Genomic DNA, 19,121 nt, shown 5'->3' on the forward strand with positions numbered 1-19,121 from the left:
AAGGATGGTGTTATTATCACCTCCGTTTTATAGAGGAAGAAACTGAGGCACAGAGAAGTTAAATACCTTGCCAGAGGCCAGGCAGCTAGGCAGTAGGGGAGCCAAGATTTGAAGCCAGCAGTCTGGCTTCAAAGTTCCTGTAGCTGGATGGATAGACAGACAGACGGATTAGGAGGCTGTGGACAGCTGTCTTCCCAGCCCTTGCAGCTCAGAGATGCTCTGCACACCTATCACAACAAGCGCAGGAGTCTATAGAGAAGCCCAGGTCTGGAACTTCTGCCTCTCCTCATTTCTGCTTGTCCTGAACTTCTGGGGAGCAGGTGGGTGCACTGAAAGTGATGGAGTGGACACCCATTTCAGCCTGAGAAGGGGAAGGAGGGACGGGGCTCAGGGGACTCACCTAGGTACCACCTGTCCATGGCAGGAGCTGCTGGCTGTGCCCACAAGTGCAAGAGAGCTGTGAAGTGCTGCTCGTCCAGGGCCTGGATGGAAAGGGTGACACTCCCTCCCTCCACACCTCCGCGGAGCCTGTGTGCAGGAAGGGGCGGGCGAGGGGCTGGCAAGGGAGCCCTCACCTCGTGCCTGCCTGTCAGGGAGGGGTGGGGCAAGGGATCCATGTGAGAACCAGAGGAAATTCTCTGACCTCCACCTGGCACCTGAGGAAGGGGAAACTGTGAGTGGCAGCCCAGCAAGCCACTGTCCCCACACGGGCCCCTCCCTCCAGGGCTCGATGCTGCAGCCAGCACCCTGCAGGCAGCCCAGGGTGCCAAAAAGGTTGCCAGGAGCCAGGAGGGTACAACCGGGACTGGAGACAGCAGAATCAGAGTCCTCCCTCCCCACCAAGATCCTGGGCTGGCAGCTCAGGGAGACATTCAGGGGCATCTGTGGGGTCCCCCAAGCCTGTACTCAGCTGCATCTTCAGCCTCCAGCCCAATTGGGCCTTCGTCCTGATATTTCCTGCCCAAGGAGCTGGGAGTCCCCTGAGACTGGACAGAGTGGCAGCAGCCCCTAGAAGTTGCCCTAGGTGAGAGGGACTGTTTTCAGGGCATGGCCCTGGGCCTGAGGCGCCAGCCACAGCCTCCCGTGTCGTTCGGGAAGTGGGCAGAGGTGGGCAGCTGCGCGGCTGGGAACCGGTGTGGGGCTGCTCCTGCCACAGCCTGCCCTTCCTCAGCCGGGACCCTCTCACTTACCCCCAGCGACTCACCCAGGCTGTGATGTCAGGCCTGCCAGTGACACTGCAGAGGACTCAGCTGGGCATGGCAGGCTGATGAGGCCTTTGAGGAGTGCTGGCTGGTGTCGGAGGGGAATGGCAGGACAAAGGCACTTCTGGTCCCAGGGCAGGGATGAGCCAGGAGCCGGCAGCACGGGCTCAGCAGGGCTCTTGTTCCCTGGCCTCCAGAGTCTCCGATGGGCCCAACGCAAGGCCGCAACAGGCAGTCTCTGTGTGGCTGACTCGGGACCACAGGATTCCCCTCAGGCTCCTGGTGGCCGCCCTGGCCTGACCTCCCCAACACGGACACCAAGGGACAGAGGCTGGGAGGTGCTGGTTCTCGCCCAGCCTCTGAACCTCAGCTCCGGGCACCCTGACAACTCACTTCTCTGTCCCTGTTAGCAACACTTCCTGCCCTGAGGGGAGGACTGCTGACACCCCCAGATAGCCACCTCAGGGCTGGAAACCCCCTGAAGATGGAGACCAGCAGGCCCAGAGGGGCACTGTCTGGACGGGCTGCGACCTGTCCTGGGGCCCCTGAGCAGGTCGCGTTTTGGCCACCCCTTTGAGGCAGCGCTGGCAAGTAGCTCTACAAGCAGCCCTGTCACACATTCCCAAGTGGAAACCTGCTCAGACAGCCGAGGGCTGCCAAGTGGAAATTCGCCGAGGGGGGCACTTCGAGAAGTTCATAAATCTCAGGGCTAGATGGGGCTTTAAGTGTGACCTGGTCCAAACATATTCTCAGTGTTCCAGAAAAGTGGAGATCTCAGCTGGGACTCCCCTCCCCACCCCCACAGAGGTACACATTCCGCATTCCCTATGCGACCCTAACACTGACGGCAGGTGCCTCGATCCCAGAGACCTCGTGTTGTAGGTGGACTAACTGGAAAGGGCCTCCGAGGCCACCAAATTCAACCCCCTCACTTTATAGACAGTTCACTCTCCTGCTCATGACCTTCTGAGTGCTTGGCGCATAAGCCGAAGTCCTTTCTGTGTCCTAAAACACCCTTCTTCTGGCTCCAGTGACCTTTCTGAACTTGTCTCCTACTTCTCTGCCCCTTCTCTCCATTCCAGCCCTACTTACTGCTCCTCTAACCCTCCAGGGCACGCTCCTGCCTCAGACCTTTGCACTGGCTCTTTCCTCTCCGGGAGTGCTCTGCCCCCAGAGCTTCCTGGCTAAACGCTCACTGTCCCCAGGTCTTCCTCCAGAGACCTGGCTCAGAAGACCTTCTTGGTATCCCTGTTTAACATTTTCACACCAGCCCCCTGCAACATGCAAACCCCTTTTCTGCTTTATTTTTTCTCTGTAGCACTTACTCTTATCTTACAAGTTATAGGTTTTCCTTATCTTGTTTGTTTCTGTCCAACTAGAATTTCAACTCCAGGACAGAGAGAGGTTTTTTGTTTGTTCATTCATTCCTGGATCCCCAGTGTCTGAAACGGCACGTGGTGGACCCTTGTTTTATTAAATGAATGAATCAGTGCCAGAGAAGTGAAGTCATTTCACTAGGGGCACAGACAGACCTGGAACTTGCTGAGGCAGCCCTCTTTGCTTGGTATCACCTGCCCTGCAATAGGCAGCTTGTCCTTGCAGAGAGACGGGGCGGGGGGGGGGCAGTCAGCAACCCTCACCTTGCCGACAGCTCCCCCAGAGTCCTTCTCAGGACAGGGGGTTCTTTCTCTTGCACCCCATGGCTGCCTCTGTCCTCCCCCCAGCACTCCTCCCTGAGCCCTGTGGCAGTTTTCAAAAAAGTGTCCATTTGTCCTTTCAGGAGCTGCCCAGGGGGTAGTTAAGAGTCAAGGAAGTCCCTCTCTTCCCCTCACTCACACACAAGTCCTCCTCAAACTTCTTCCTTGACCTCGCCCAGCTGACTGAGGGCATTAGGTCCTAGCTGGCACAGGGGACAAGGACCCTCTCTCTGAGACATCCCACCCACTCTCCTGCAGAGAGGACCGGCCCTTTTAACCTGTGGCCGGTGTTCCCCTGAGGGCCAGACAACCCGAGCTTCAATCCCTTTGCACCTGGGGCTGCGTGACCCTGGAGAAGGTCATTTCTCTGGGTCTCCTCCTCTCATCTATAAAATGGGATGATAACACCTACCTTGCAGGGTTGTTGTAGGAATAGAGGTGATGTAGGTAAAGTGCTTGGCCAAAGAAAGTCCTAATAAATGACAGCTCATTCTCCTCACCCCCAGCTGGGCCTCCAGGAGACAAGGACACTCACTGTAGTCCCTGCACTTGCTCAGTCCCCAGCAGGCGTGATCTCTAAAGCAGGCTCCCTAGGAGCACCCTCTCCTCCCTGACCCTCTGAGATGATCTCTGCCAGCCACCACCCACCCAGCATCCCCGACCCTCCTTTCTTCCCCAAGACAAACCCAAGCAACATGCCATTCCCTGCTGGAGTCTGACCCTGGTTCTTGTTCTTCTGGTCTTTCCTGGGATAATGCAGCCAAGGGTGGGAGCACCACTCTGCTGTCCCAGAAAGTCTACAGGGCAGGCCGAGCTCCCCAGCCCCGCTCTTTGTCCAATTGTTCCAGGCTGGAGCTAAAGAGGAGCACCCAGCTGTGCTTGCTTGTTCCCTCCAAGACCCAGAGATCTAGGAGGTCTTAGGGAGGTAAGGACAGGTAGCCCCAACTCTGGGTTCCTTTTTCACCACTGTCACACCCAATGGGACAGTGTCCTCAGCTGCTATGCCTCAGTCTCTCCTGTCCCTCCCCACCCTCAGCAGACCTCCCTTTGTCCCCTGACTCTTGAGTCTCGGGGCAGCAACCTGGGATGACCATTGTTGGGCTGGTGGGGTAGAGAGTTGACAGACTGGAACATCCAGCAGACTGTTGTCTCCCCTGGTGCTCGCAGGCAAGCAACAGAGCAGAGACCCTCACCACCAGCCTTCCCAGATGGGACTATCCAGCCCCGCCAGCCCTGGGCTCTGCAGAGGCTGCATGTCAGAGTCCACGGCCTTGAACTCCAGGTCCCCAAATCAACCTCCTGGTGTTGACTTGCATCTGGAAAGGGGCTTTGGCGAGGCAGAAGCCAGAAGCCCCTAGAAAGCCCTGACTTCTGGCTCAAGTCATTCCTCAGCTGAATGGCATGTGTGGCCACTGGGCAGGTAAAGTGGCTGCTCTCAGGCCCCATCTGGGCCACCCAGAGGTCCCGAACCCTGAAGAGTGCTGGCTCCTGTCTCCTGCTGTGGCTGCAGATGCCAGGTCACTGGGGTCTTATAAAGCAGGGCCGGGAGGAGGTGGGCCCTGGAGGGTCCATTTCTTCAGTGCTGGCTTCAAGATGGCCTAAGCTGTGGGGCACAGAGGTCCTGGGAGCTGCCAAAGGGCAATGTACTCTTAGTCAAGGTCACCATCTGGTGACAAGGGCAAACCCATTTGACCTACCTCTCCCACAGTGAATACCCTGGAGAGAAATACATTCTTGGCTTTTTTCAGAATTCATGTCTGGACCTGAACTAGAACAGAGGCTGTTTCTCTCCAGCTGTCATCCTTCTCCTCCCAGGAGCCACACTCCTTACCTGAAGGAGGCTCAGTGCCTCTGGGAAGAGCTCCCGGAGCAAGCCCACCCCTGCTGCTCTTTCCTTCCCTCCACAACCTTCTAGGTTCCACTGATGTGGCTCAAATGGCTCGCAGGTGGCTTTGTGACTATTCTTTCCACTTATTGCAGACTGTCAAGTCTATCCTGGCCTCCATGAGGGCTTGGATCATGACATCTGTTAACTTTTTGTATCTTCACTGACACGAACGGTGCCCAGCTCTCCTCAGTAGGTAATAATTCCATCCATTTCATAGTTCTCAATAGTTCTGAAGATCTGCTTTGCTCCTCCCAACAGGAGGACAGGAGACAGGAGCCAGAACTCTTTGGGGTCCAGGACCTCTGGGTGGCACAGATTGGGCTGGGGGATGCCACCTTCTCTGCCCAGTGGCCACACGTGCCATGCAGCCTGGCAGGTTTTGTGATACCCATTTTACAGAGGAGGAAATTGCAGGTGATACGTGAACTAGTCAGAACTTGAACCCAGGTCTTCCAGATAGAAGGAGAACTCTGCTATCAAAGAAAGGAGATAAGGAAATAGATGGTAATACGAATATTAATAACATAATACCAACATGTAGAATTTTCAGTGTTTTTATATCCATTCTACCAGTCTGACTCTGTGAGGTAACAAGAAAAAAATTGAGGAATCCATTTTATGGTTGAAGAAACTGAGGCTTAAGTGGCTTTTAGGAAGGACTTCATTTTACAGAGAAGTGAACTGACAGAAGCTGGGGTCTGCCCCAGCTCATGCAACAAGAGAGAAGAGGGGAACACAGTGGGTGTCCTGAGCCTCCTGCCTGGCTCAAAGGCAGGAACCCTCTCTTCTGGATGGTGCGGGAGGGCCCACGCTGCACTGGCCCCACCAGCCCGAGTCCTTCAGGACATCTGATCACAGCATCACCTGCTCTACCATCACTGCTTTGGCAGGTGCCCCACTGTTGTGCAATCAGGCACGGGGCTGGGTCCGAATCCATAAAATCAACAGCCCGGTGGCTTGAACTGGCTGATTCTGCCCCCCTGGAGTTTAGCTCTGACAGCAATGAATCACACTAATAGCAAGAGGTGGCCATTCCTCCTCTTTGTGGCCTGGAGACAGGTATTTCCAAAGCTCCTCCCTTGGCTCAGGCAAACACACCTGACCTCTCTTTCTTCCGCTGGGCCCCGGCAGGGCAGAACAGCCAGGGACAAGGTGGGGTGAACCAGATAGAGCTGGAGTGTTCTCCCACCCCAGCTGTGCCAGTCGCCCCTGCCATCCCGTGTTCCCAGGGAGGGCAGTACCCTCCTTCCCTGAGGAAGGGGATAAGAACCCTGTGACCTTGGGTGTGCTTCAGCCTGGCACCCCCCTCACTTCTTCCCTCCCCCCCAGCTGCTTGCATTCTGCCTGACTCTCTTCCAAGAACGATTTGGAAAGTTCTAATCTACAACTTGCAAAAAAACCCAGAGAGGTAGGAGGGCTACAGCACCTGGGGACGCAGTAGGCAGACTCACCTATTTTTATAGTGGTGCTAAGTAACACAAACACCTCCATGCAAAGAGACTTGAAAATCTTTGTGGTGGAATTCATGGGGGGCAGGCGGAGTAGTTGGGAGGCACACATGCAGGACACCTGAGGTCACTTTCTGAGGCACCAGGGGACTCAGTCTTCCCTTCTGGGAAATGGCACAGTGCAGCAGCTTTCCTGTTCAACCAAGTTACAGTTGCCACATTAAACCAAATCACAAATATAAATGAGTGTCACACTCCGGACAGATAAGGTCTACCCTTGTGGGTCTATCCTTGTGGAGTGTTACTGTGAGTCCCGAATGGGTTGATCCGTGTGAAGTCCTTAGCCTAGTACATATCAAGTGCTGATAAACGTCAGCTGCTATTATTATTAAATTATTACAATTTTGATCATCAGTTTGACTGTTCATGTATCTTGTTTCAGACCACTTGCATTCCACATGAGCCTCCTTGGAGCACAGTCTAGCTAGTTTATGCCCCAAGGGGACAGCCATGCTCCAGAGGCGGTCTCATGAGCCACCTGATCGTCCCTTTCTTCATGTGGACCTCAGCCTTCTCCTGGGGAAGGGAGCGAGGCTGAGGAGTGTGCTGTAAAGCATCCTAAAGACTGACAGCCTGGGGTCCATTTCTAGCTCCTCCACCCCCCAGCTATGTGGCCCTAGACCAGTCACAAATTTGTCACAGAGAATCTATAAAATGGAACTATCCTTCCTATCTCAGAGACAATGCTGGGTTACCAGGGGAAACTAAGGGGGTGCTTGGCCTCTGGCAAAGGTGGGATAACCATTTTACACATATGCTAAAGATGAAACTGTCACTCCTTTTTATTAACATAACTATTTTGAGAAAAATCAGAACCTCCCCCTCGGACTTCTTTATGCTTATTTTGTAGTTTTATGTTTTGTTTTTAAAAATGTATGGTGGAGGTACCCACAACCTTTTGTGTGCCTGGGGCCTCTAAGGCACTTCAATCTGGTCGTGCTCTGAAATTGTTCAAAGCCTGTAAATTCTCTGATGCATAATGAGTGCTCCATGAACAGTGATCTTATTTACCAAGTCTAAGTGTGAGCAGAGATTTTTTTAATCACCATGATCACCGGGTTAACAACATGGAGCTTAATCTCAAACTTAAGCCTCAGTTTTTTCCAAGACCTGAGGGACTGAAGGTAGAAGCCAGAGAAGTGGGAAAGGCGTCCAGCCAGGGATCGTCGCTGTGCAGTTTCACAGCTCTGAACACTGAAGAATCTAGAGAGGCGCTATGAAGGTTGAAACCCTAAGGTGTTCCAGGCATACTCATGTTAGAACAGGGCATGGTCCTTGCCCCCTAGGAATTGTCTCATGACAAAGACACACCAAACGCGTAGAGGTGGGCTCTGCACACGGGCGACCTCCAAGTGGAATCTGCCTGCAGCTGTGTTTGTTTGGCCAACAGTGCTTTTTACAAAACCGAATTGGAATGTCTTTGGGAGGACACTCTAGGTGACTCAGGCCCCTATGCTCCATTTATTGTGTCACTACAGCCAAGTCACATATTGACATTATCTGTGTGGCCTCTGCAGTTTGGATCCCAGGTAGACAGTATTAAGGGTAAAGATAAAGGCAGGAGCCAAGTGTGACCAGAGCACAAAAAAGACGGGACTTATTCTCTTCCTGAAGTCCAGGAAGGCTTCACAGAGTAGGGGGTATTTGAATTGGTGGAAAGATAAAAGGGAAAGGGCTTTGAGCATAGCCCAAGTGACCTACCATGACGTTCTTAGGTAGTGCCCCCAGAACTGACAAGAGAAAGGTTAAAACCTTTTATTTCAGGTCAGTGAGCACCCTGCTATGGGATGGAGCCTGAGCCCAGTGACCTGGGAGGAGGTGAGTCGGTGAGAGTGGGGGGGAGGGGGGAGGAGGGTAAGGGAGGAGGAAGGAAAAGGAAGAGGAGCAAAGAGAGGAGAAGCACGGAGGAGCTACCATAAAAGCAGCTGGGTTAAACATGTACCACCCGGCTGGCTGGGCAGCCTTCACTTCTTCCCTGTGACTGAGGACAGACTCCCTTCGCCCTTTAAGTTCCACGGGCCCTACAAACACTCAAGTTCTTTTACGGAAAGGAAAGCATCTCAGAGCCACTAGGAAACAAATGATATTTTATTCCTTTTTTCTGTTGAGAGGATAGATCACAATACAGAGAACAGCGGTCCTGGTCACAGCGGCACGGTTTGGCTAGTTTCCACGGGAACACAAGGGACAGGAGGGGCGGGATCTGGCTTGAGTTCCCACTCTCTTTATGACCTTCAACCTCTTGTTGTTCCCTCTGCAGCAGGGCTGCATGGAGCCTGCTGGGTTTCTAACCTGCAGCACGGTCACCATTCTGACCACTGACAGGCACAGCAAAGGATGTAGAAGGTGTTGCTGCCTGACCAGTGGGATGTGGATAGAGAAGCAAAGACACCCCCCGCCACCCACCCGCTGCCTATCCCAGCGTGCTGGCCCCAACACAATGGGAACCATCAGCCATTGCCTGCCAGAGACCCCGCTTCAGGGATGGGAGACTGAGTCCGGACAAGCTGGGCTGTAGAGGTCTCAAGAGCAGGGAAGGCTGGAGGGGGGTAGTGTTCCAGAGCCCATGGGGTTATTGCTGAGAAGATATGCAAGGGGCACATTCCCCAGGGGCAGACTAGAAGCCCTGGGCCTGGAATCCGTGGGTGCTCTGTGAAGGGGCAGGCCATATGGGGACTCCACGGCAGATGCCCCAAGAGGAAAATGACCATGACAGGATGTAGCCTGCCTGAAGGCGAAACTGGCTTGCCAGCACCTTGCTTCGAAACTCCAACTGCTAAGAGACCTTCAGAGCAGACTCGGGTCAGCATGGAATATGGAAGCGAGGTTCTTGTGAAAGAAGAGACAGCCCATGAGGAATGACAAGGAAGGGGATGATGCAAACCTTCCCAGGTCCTGCCCGTGCTCCTACCCTACACCCACCCCTACATCAAGAGAAGGGACTGGTCTCTCAGGGAAAAAGCAGACTTCGAGGAGGAGCGGGAGGCGATGGAGGGCATGGGGGGCGGGCAGGGAGGAGCTGATGGCAACATGGCTCAGCTCCTGCCCAGGAAAGTGAGTCCACAGTTCACTAACACAGCATCACCCACGAACAAGTAGCCACAAAGACCACAGTCAGCAAATGCACATGGACACACGGACACATCACAGGAAGGGACGAGACTGCAGGCTGCAGGTGGGGGAGGCAAGTGTAATTGCATCTTTAAGTCGAGGAACTGAGTTAGAGGGGATGGGGACGGGTGCAGGGCGACACACACGTTCTTGGCTTCTCCTGGGGAAAGATCTGTTTGCTGAAGTGGCCGGTTTTCTTAAGCATCAACATTTGCATCTAAAAGTTCAAGCAGCTGCCTTCGGGTTCCGGAGGCTGGGGAGGGAGAGAATTTAAATTAAAGCACAACTTCAGCTCCTTTTAGGTATCCTCACCTGCTCCTCTCCTGGCTCTTCGCATGGGCACCTTGCCCACTGAAACTCCTGGGATGACATCCTGTCTAAGCCCCTAAGTTCGTGATGAAGCAAGGAGAAGGTCAAGGCGGAGATTTAGGGAGAGGGGATGCAGGCAGGAAGTGAGGTGGGCCTCAGGTGGGCCGGAATCTGGAAGGCACGGAAAGGAAACAAACCTGGGACACCTCCAATAGTTGCTCACAGTCCTGAGACTTAGGAGAAAAGAGTTGCTGAGAAAGACCTAGTTTTTTTAAAAAAATGGGAAGACACTTCATTTTGAGGCTGCCTCCCACGCGTGGATTCTCAGCCTGACCTGCCAGCTGTGGTGAAATGGACAGAACACCAAGCTCCCAGCTAGGACACCTGCCTCTTGGATTGTGATCTACGAGCATCTCAGGCTTAGGCGATCACTGGCCCTGGAGCGCCCCATCTAGAAATGGATGTAATGACCCTGCTCAGCCCACCTACAGGGCCGTCATGAGGACATAAAAGCACTTAAGGAAAGGAGGAAAATGCTACACGGGTATACCGTGTCATTACAATCACAGCAGAAGCTAGTGTATCAGACATTTTATCATCCAGAAATCTCTTTTAACTTACAATTTAGGATAAAGTTGTATATCTCTCTATTATGCCTCATTTGTATACTGAAAAAAGGCAGAAGTGAGCTGACACTTTTTTTCTATTGTATTCCAGGGTATGTCATAAAGTGAGACAGATGGGACAGAGTAGTGCAGTGGAAATGGCGCTAAATTACAGCCACAGAGACCTGAGTTCCATGTCCAGTCTGTCACTTACTGTCTGTATGACTATTCTCTGTGACCTCGGTTTCCTCATCTATAAAATGGGCTACACCCCACCTGTCCTATTGACTTCTCCTGGCAGCACTTCGAAAACTGTAAAGCATTTACCAGTTGTTACTCTCCTGCGCCCCTACCGTCCACAGTGGGAATTTAAACTAAAAAAAATGCCTAAATGGTGAAAACCGATAATGCTGGTACGGAGGAGTCATATACTATTTGCCCTACTTTTGTGTAGGGTTGGAAAGTTTCATAATAAAATGTTAAAAAAAATAAATAAAGTAGCACTAGGCACTTTCTGGTCATCCCTGAAATCATCTTTATGCTACTTTGATATAAGGAGTATTTCGCTAACTCAATTCTCTCCCATGTGGCAGCTGGGATGACGCTTTATGAACCTGACCACAGGGGTGTGTGGATGTTTGCTGCGCGCATGTGCGGGACACCTCGTGTGTTTCGGGTCTTGGTCTGTCTCATTGCCCCTTTCAGATTCCTGAAAGGTTCCTCGGAGCAGGGCTCATAACAAAATTTGTATCCACTGGAAGAACTAGCCAGTACTGCCTGCCTGACTGCCCCACCCGGACCTCGATGAGGACAGTGATCGTGGCAGGGGAGACCCAGGCCAAGAGCATCTCACCTTCCCACCTGAGGGCTGCACTTCAGTTCTCTGCCTTCTGGGGCTCCGTTGCTAGAAAGAAAACCAGAGTGGATAGTGGTTAATGGACCCCTCATCCCAGCAGGCCACCCCCTGCAGCAGCCATGCTTACGCCTGACTCCAGGGGAGCAAAGCGGTGATGCACGTGGCATTTTGAGTCAGACAGACCTGGGTGCGAATCCTTGCCCTGCTACTTGCTGGTTACAGAACTTGGGCACATTCCTTAACCTCTCTGACCCTCAGCTGAAGAACTTGGGTAGTGATGTCCCCCTCATGGGTGGTGTGCACACTAAATGAGATGGGGTGATGCCTGACACAGAGCAGATGCTCCGTAAGTAGCACCTGTTACTAGTGTAGCCTGTTTGGTGCAGGTGAAGGGGCAACACTACAGCGGCCTGGAGACCCCTCTCCTGGCACCACGAGACCATGTTGGACTGGCTCTAGGGCAGCCACAGCACCTGGCGACAGTACCTCCCATCCCCTTTGTTCCACCTGGGAAGGTGATCATGGACAGTTACCATTTGCGGTGATGAGGTTCTCCCCCTGGGCTTCTTCGTCCCCTGGAGCCCTGCAAGAGGCAGAGACACACAGCCCCGTCAGGGGTCTCCAGGGCAAACCCAAGGGCATCACTACCCTGCTTGCTGGTGCAGGGCCACCTGGGATCAGCCTCCTCCAAGTCCTCTGAGGGGCCTGAGCACTCCCTACCATGGGGTGCCCGGTGGGAGGGAGAAGTCAGGACTGAAGGGATCAGAGTCAGAGGGCACATACAGACACCCTTCAGAGAACTAATACTGGGAAGAGGTGGCCTAGGGCCACATGGGGGCTTGGGTGTGCCCTGCCACAGGCTTTGGACTTCTGAGCTCCAGAGCTACCCTTGGCTATTGTGGTGGATTAATGGGGTGTCACATTTACATGGGGGGTAGAAAGGTAGTGTTTCTACTCAGCTCAGAGAGGCTCATGAACAGGTGACAGGTGGGGACAGTGTCACTGGTCCTGTAGAGAGGACCTGGACCTTAAGAGAGGCCCTCAGGCCCTCTGCTTTCCTTCTCCTAAGCCCAGCTGTCTCAACGGCCTCCAGATAAGGTTCCTGCACCTTCTTGCTACCTCCCTTCCCCCCACATACATGAGAAGAGAGACAGATGGTCTAACCCTCAATGTTTTGACCTCCCCTAGCCCTCAATACACACATTCTCTTTCTGAGACAAGAATCCACGAGAAACCATTTGGGGGTCCCACACCAAGCGCCACTCCCTGTGCCTCCTAGTATCACCCCAGATGTCCCTGCATGGCATCCTTACCGGGGCTTCTGATTGAAGCTGCACTTGCACCTGCGACCTGAAAGGCAAAGAAATCAACCAAGGTCATGCTCCTGGCTTGGCCACAGCAGGGCTGCCCTGAGTCTGTGCAGGTTATGGGACTATGTATGTGGCACCCCTAGACCTGGGCAGTGCCCCACTTTCACAGCTGTATGCAGCAACCCTAGGCTGGGTAGGGCTCTTCTGAGGCCGAGGCAGGGCATTCACCAGCTTGGAGGGCCACACCAGCACAGTGCACTCAATCATGCGAGGCAGGGCTCTGCACAGACCAGGCCCATGGGGGGAAAACACATGCAGGGGCACATCCCTCGGAGCACACTAGGGACAACACCTGTCTCCTATCTCCTGTGACTGCCCCACTCATGCCCTCTGGGTACAGCACTATGACAGCCACCCTGCTCCTTCTTGTCTATGCTTGTTTTCATCTAGCATTTTCTTTGTTCATACTTCACTGTTTTACTGAGCACTTACCATATGCCCAGCACTGTATTAGGCCCTGAAGATAACATAGAGGACAGACAGTCTCCTCTCCTTTCCAGGAGAGAGAATGGCCAGGCCCTTACACTGTCCCCACCTGCCTAGCAGCCATATGAACAAAGGAACAAAAAACTTACTTAGGATAAGGAGGATGCCAACCGAGAAGAGGACCACAGCAAACACCAATCCCCCAATCCTCAGGGTCTGGTAGTCTGCCAAAGGAACCAGGGGTGAGAGATGGAAGGAGGGGTAGGGCTAGGGAGAGTGTGTCTGTCCCTCACTGGATCATGCTGCCCTCCCCTCCCTGACCCAGGGTTGCCTCGCCACTCACCATAGTGAAAAGGGTCCATTTCTTCCTCCTTTTCAGTTGCTGCAAAAATAAACAGACGTGGTCAGGAGGAAGACAGCTACACGTACTGGTCCCCAAATACCTTACTTTGCCTCACAGGTATCGGTCCCCACAACGGAATTCCTAGGAAGCAGGGCCCATTAAGCAGAGATATTTGGAGGTGCAAGGACAGGCAGGCCTGCCTGTTAGGACCAATTTGAGGGCCGAGGGCAGACATGGCCTGGAGCCTAGGGAGGTTGTGCCTTCAAGGCACATCCACATTTAGTGGCCCTTTTCAATCTTACATTATCCACAAAAGGTGGGGTCTATTATCCTCTTGTGAAAGTTGGGGAAACTGAGACCAAGGAAGGACGTGTAACTTGCATAAGGCCAGAACTGGCTAACTGTGGTCTAGGTTCTGTGACTCCTAAGGTTCAGGTCACAAGTCCACAGAGGCCTGGTGGGCTTGCAGGGCTTAACAGTAGACCCTGTTGGACCTTTGTGGGGGGAGGTGGTGGGCAGGATTAGAGCCTGTGAATAGCTGCTGCCTTCTAGGGCTTTTTCTGCTGATTGAAGGGAAGAGCCCCTGATCAGACATGAAGACCATAATGTCCCAGAACCTTCCATCAGAAAGGGCCATGGCTATCCTCTTGTTACAGCCAGGTCCTAGAGGGGTACTTACCACTGGCCAGGACCACGGGGGCCAGCAGGCCACACAGAAAGACCAGCACCACCTCCATGGCGTCTGGGGGCAAAGGAAAGGAAAAATGACTGTCTGGGTAGGAGACTCCTGACTCCAACTATCAGGCTGATCAGGGGCAAGTCAAATCCCCAGCTCTACTCTGCGCACTTGCAATACAGTGAGAGTTCAAACAAACTAAGCAGAAGCAGTCGACATTCACTGTACTCTTAGAGAATGCTCTGCATACATTAATTCAATTAACACAACTGAATTAGTATAATTAGCAGGCACTAAGACTAACCCACATTGCAGGTGAAGAGCCTGAAGCTTAAAGAGATTGAATGACTCTCACCAGAGTGAGTACCATGGCCTAGATCCTAACCTAGCTTAGTAACTCCTCTGCCATGCTGCCTTTAGGACCGAAGCCATAAAATCATAAGGACTTTGGAGGTGATCCCATCTGTGTCCTTCACTCCAGGCCACCCTTCTGTGGCCATCTCTAGTTCGTTAAGATGTTTGGGACTTCCTGGCCTGGTCCCTACAGTCAACACCCCCTATGAGAAATAATTCTTTATATCAGATTTAATGTGGCCAGTAAACCAGCATCCCTCTAGTCCAGCCAGTGGGTGGGGAGGGAGACTTGCTGTTTACTGGACTCTGTATGGTAAATCCTGAAATGCTGAGAGCTGTCTCTTAAGTTTCCCCTCACACCTCACACCTAAAGTGCCCAAGTCTATTCTTCCTGTAGGCTTTAGTTTCTAATCCTCCAGAAAGTTGGTTTGATTAAACAAAGGGAGTTTGGAGATTGGCTCTCTGAGCATCAGCACCCTGGCCTCTCCTTCCCCAGGAGATGCAGAGGCCTCTGCTCAGGAGCTCATCAAGTCCTGGTCTCCGGGGTGGGTGGCCCCAGATGGGCCATCTGGGTGGAGGCAGAAGGCAGGGCCCATTGGTCCCACCCAGGGATAGATTTCAGCAGAGTTACACACACCTCACTCCTGGGATTAAAGGAGTGTGTGAAAGAGCCAGAGAGGAGAAGGGAAAGGAACCCAAACCAGAAAAGCCCAGGGCTGTTGGTTCTTTTCCATGTGGGGTAATACTGGCAGTGGCCTGAACCCCTGGAAATGGTCTAGTGGCCAGGAGCAGCGCTGGCTGCACTTCACCTCTCAGCCACCGGGAGTCAGAAGAACTGCACCCAGAGCCATGCCGAGGCCCAAACGTGGGACCCAGAAGAGGCGATTCGAAAAGCCTTTATCAAAAGGCAGTAATTTGCTTTAATACTATCTCATTTCATATTTGTATTTCTTTTAAAGCCTGCGTTATATTTCATATGTGTAAGCATATATATGTAGCACACACATATATAAAGAAGCATTGCAATAAGATAAACACCCAGCAACAAATAACAAGAATTAGAACTTTACAGGGCTAGTCTAGCTCATTTGATTAGAGAGCAGTGTTATAACACCAAGGTCAAGGGTTAGGATCCCCATATGAGCCAGCTGCCCACCCCTCCTCCTCCCAAGAGAACTAGAACTTTACAAATACTGCTGCACTTACTTATATGTTTTCCTCCAACCCATCCCCTTGCCTCTCTCCCAGAAGTAATTGGTATCCTGAATATTTATATTTTTAATCACTCTCTTGCTGTTCTTTTTTAAAAGTTGCTAATCGATGCATATAAAACTTCAGTTATGCAAGATGAACAAGTTCTAGAGATCTGCTGTACAACACTGAATCTGCAGTTAACAATACGTTACTGTACACTTAAAAATAGGCTGAGAGTAGATGTCATGTTAAGTATTCTTATGACAATAACATATATATATATAATATTCATATTAAAACTTATTATTTCAAAGTATACAATTCTATGGTTTTTAGTACATTCACAAGGTTGTGCAACCATGACTATTAGCTGGTTCCATAACATTTTCATCGTCCCCCAAAGAAACCCTGCATCCATTAGTAGTCACTCACCATCCCCCCTTTTCCCCAGCCCCTGCCCCTGGCAACTATTAATCTACATTCTGTCACTAAGAGTTTGCCTACTCTGAACATTTCATATAAACAGAATCAAAATATGCGGCCTTTTGTGTCTGGCTTTTATTCAGCATAATGTTTTCAAGGTTCGTCAATGTTGTAGCATGCACGAGTACTTTATTCCTTTTCATGGCTGAATAATATTCCATTGTGTGGCTATACATCTTGCTCTTATTTTTAAAAATACATTTAACGCACACATACATCTCTAAAAAAATATTTTGCTTACTGTAGCTTTTTTGAGCTTTATAATTATTACATCATGTAGTTTACAGTCACCTAAGACTTGCTTTTCTTGTTTAACATTATGTTTCTAAGAGTCACCCATATTTACATGTAACCATAGTTCACTTATTTTCAATGTTGTGTAATATTCCGTTGTGCAGGTAAATGATCAAGTATTGATCCATTCTCCTGTTGGTGGACATCTGGTTTTTTTCCCCTCTAATTTTGTGCTATTATAAATAATGCAATTGTTAATATTTTGTGAATGGATTTGGTTTGCTAATATTTTGCTTAGAATTTTTGCATCTATGTGCATGAGTGAGATTGGGCTGCAAGTTTTACTGTATTGTCTTGACCTTGCCTGGTTTTGGTATAGTAGTACTGGCCTCACAGAATAAGTATTCACTTTCTTGTTATTCACTGGAAGAGTCTGCAGAAGACTGGAATTATCTGTTCTTTGAACATTTGGTAGAACTAACCTGTAAACTCATCTGGGCTGAGTGGGAAAATTCTTCGTGGGAAGATTTAAAATTGTCTATTCATTTAATTAATGATTATGACACTCTCCAGATATCTCTATTTCTTCTTGAATACATTTAGTGAGTTATAATTTTTTTTTCCTTTTTGTCTTTTTTCGTGTCCGGCAACAGATCGCAACCCTCAGTGTCGCCCCCGTACCGGACTGGGACCGGCAACGGGACCGCAACCCTCGGTGTTGCGCCCGCACCTCGCTCAGCCAGTGAGCAGGAACCGGTCTGTATGTGGGATCCGAACCCTCGGCGGGAGTGCCGCCGTGCTTCCCAAGCAGCACACTGTAGCAGTGCGCCACCGGGCCGGCCCTAGTGAGTTATAATTTTTATAGGAATTTGCCCTTTTTTGCTTTCAAATTTATTGCCATAAAGTTGCTCATAGTATTTTCTTAATGCCATTTTAATTTCTGTTGGATCTGTTGTTATATCCTTTTTTTCATTCCTGTTATTAGGTGTGAGACTCCTTCTTGTCAGTCTCACTAGAAGTTTAACTATTTTATTAGTCTTTTCAAAGAACCAACTCTTGGTTTGGTTGGTCTTCTATCTGGTAGGTTTTAAAATTTTCTTAATTCTGCCCTTATACATTTTTGGGGTTTATTCTACTGTTCTTTCTTTATGTTTATCTTCTTATGTTGGATACATAGTTCATTAACATTTAGCTTTTCTTGCTTTCTAATATAAGCATATAAGACTATAAATTTTCTTCTAAGTGCCACTTTCACTCCATCATATAAGCTTTGAAATGTTTTTTGATTGTTGTTTAGTTCTTAGTGCTTTAAATTTTCATTATAGTTTCTTATTTGACCTGTGCATTATTAAGAAGTATGTTTTAAAAGGTCCAAATGGGTAGTGATTTTTGATTTGTTTGTTATTGACTTCTAACTCAAGGGCACTATGGTCAGAGAACGTGGTCTGTGTGATACAGATGCCTTGAAATGTATTGAGACTTGCTTTATGACCGAGTACATGGTCAGTTATCTAAAAAATTACATTCCACGTGTGCTTAGAAGATTGTGAATTCCTTCATTGTTGGGAAAAATGGCCTATCTGCCCATTAAATTAAGATTATTAACTGTATTGTTTAAATTTCTACATGTTTTTTCATTCTTTTGACTGTTCAACCTATCAAAAATTGAGATAAGTAATTTAAAATCTACCACTATAAGAAAGGACTTATAGATTTATCCCTGCATTTCTTACAATATTCTAACAGAAAGTTTAAAATCGTTATATTGTCCTGTGAGTTGGGTCTTTTAGGATTATACAGTGATCTTCTGTGTCTTAAATTCTATTTTACTTTCTACCTTTCTGGGTCTTTATGTGTTGTGTGTCCATCTTATAAACAGAAAGGAGCTGGATTAAAAAGAAAATTCAACCTGACAGTCTCTATTAATTGTCAAATTTACTCCATTTAAAGTATTCCATTTATTGTGACTATTGATATCTTTGGTCTGATTTTTTCCTACTTTTCTTATTCTTTCTTTCTTTTTTCTTGCCCCCCCCCCTTTTCGAATTGATTTTTTTTTCTTACTCACTTTCTCCTCTGCTGGTTTAGAAATTATACCAGCTCTTTCTAATCTTTTAGTGGTTACCTTTGGAATTTTGTCATATGGACTCAACTTAACAAATACTAAAACAGTCCAAAGTTAATAGCTGTAATAGTTATTATGTATCATTCATATCATATCTCTCCTAGAAAATACAAAAGCATAAATCATCCCCTTCTTGATATGTTGTTATTGTACAATATTTCAGTTGTCTTTTTTTTTTTTTTTTCCTTTTTGTCTTTTTTCGTGTCCGGCAACGGATCGCAACCCTCAGTGTCACGCCCGTACTGGACAGGGACAGGCAACGGGATCGCAACCCTCGGTGTTGCTCCCACACCTCGCTCAGCCAGTGAGCAGGAACCGGTCTGTATGTGGGATCTGAACCCTCAGCGGGAGCGCCACTGCGCTCCCAAGCGGCGCACTGTAGCAGTGCGCCACCGGGCCGGCCCATCAGTTCTCTTTTTTTAATCCTATAAAATAGATACTAGTATTTGTATTTCATGAAAACAAAGCATTTGATAAGATCCAACACTCATTCATGACAAAGACCCTTTATAAATTAGGTATAGATGGAAAGTATCTCAACATAATCAAAGCCATATATAATAAACCCACCGAGAAGAAATCAAACAGGAAATAAAAAAACTTATTGAAACATTCAAAGAGGAATTGACACCGATTCTTTACAAACTATTCCAAAAGATTGAATCAGACGCAAATCTCCCAAACTCATTCTATGAAGCAAACATCATCCTGATACCAAAACCAGGTAAAGATATAACCAA

The 19,121-nt window shown here is 49.6% G+C and overlaps 1 protein-coding gene across 2 annotated transcripts in view; it reads right to left on the reverse strand.

Annotated features, from left to right (window-relative positions):
* Positions 1-8,362: 8,362 nt before the first annotated feature.
* FXYD6 (FXYD domain containing ion transport regulator 6) overlaps positions 8,363-19,121 on the reverse strand; it is a 26,257-nt gene continuing 15,498 nt past the window's right edge. For both annotated transcript variants that reach the window (XM_008569635.1, XM_008569634.1), the window contains exons 2-8: positions 13,995-14,057; positions 13,316-13,354; positions 13,122-13,196; positions 12,490-12,526; positions 11,710-11,759; positions 11,174-11,224; positions 8,363-9,659 (exon numbers count right to left, since the gene is read on the reverse strand). In XM_008569635.1, the coding sequence (XP_008567857.1) occupies positions 11,196-11,224; positions 11,710-11,759; positions 12,490-12,526; positions 13,122-13,196; positions 13,316-13,354; positions 13,995-14,052 (288 nt within the window). In that variant the 5' untranslated portion in view covers positions 14,053-14,057 and the 3' untranslated portion in view covers positions 8,363-9,659; positions 11,174-11,195. The remainder of the gene's footprint in view (positions 9,660-11,173; positions 11,225-11,709; positions 11,760-12,489; positions 12,527-13,121; positions 13,197-13,315; positions 13,355-13,994; positions 14,058-19,121) is intronic.

The sequence above is a fragment of the Galeopterus variegatus genome, unplaced genomic scaffold (genome assembly GCF_000696425.1).
Source record: "Galeopterus variegatus unplaced genomic scaffold, G_variegatus-3.0.2 Scaffold521, whole genome shotgun sequence".
NCBI lineage: Eukaryota > Metazoa > Chordata > Mammalia > Dermoptera > Cynocephalidae > Galeopterus > Galeopterus variegatus.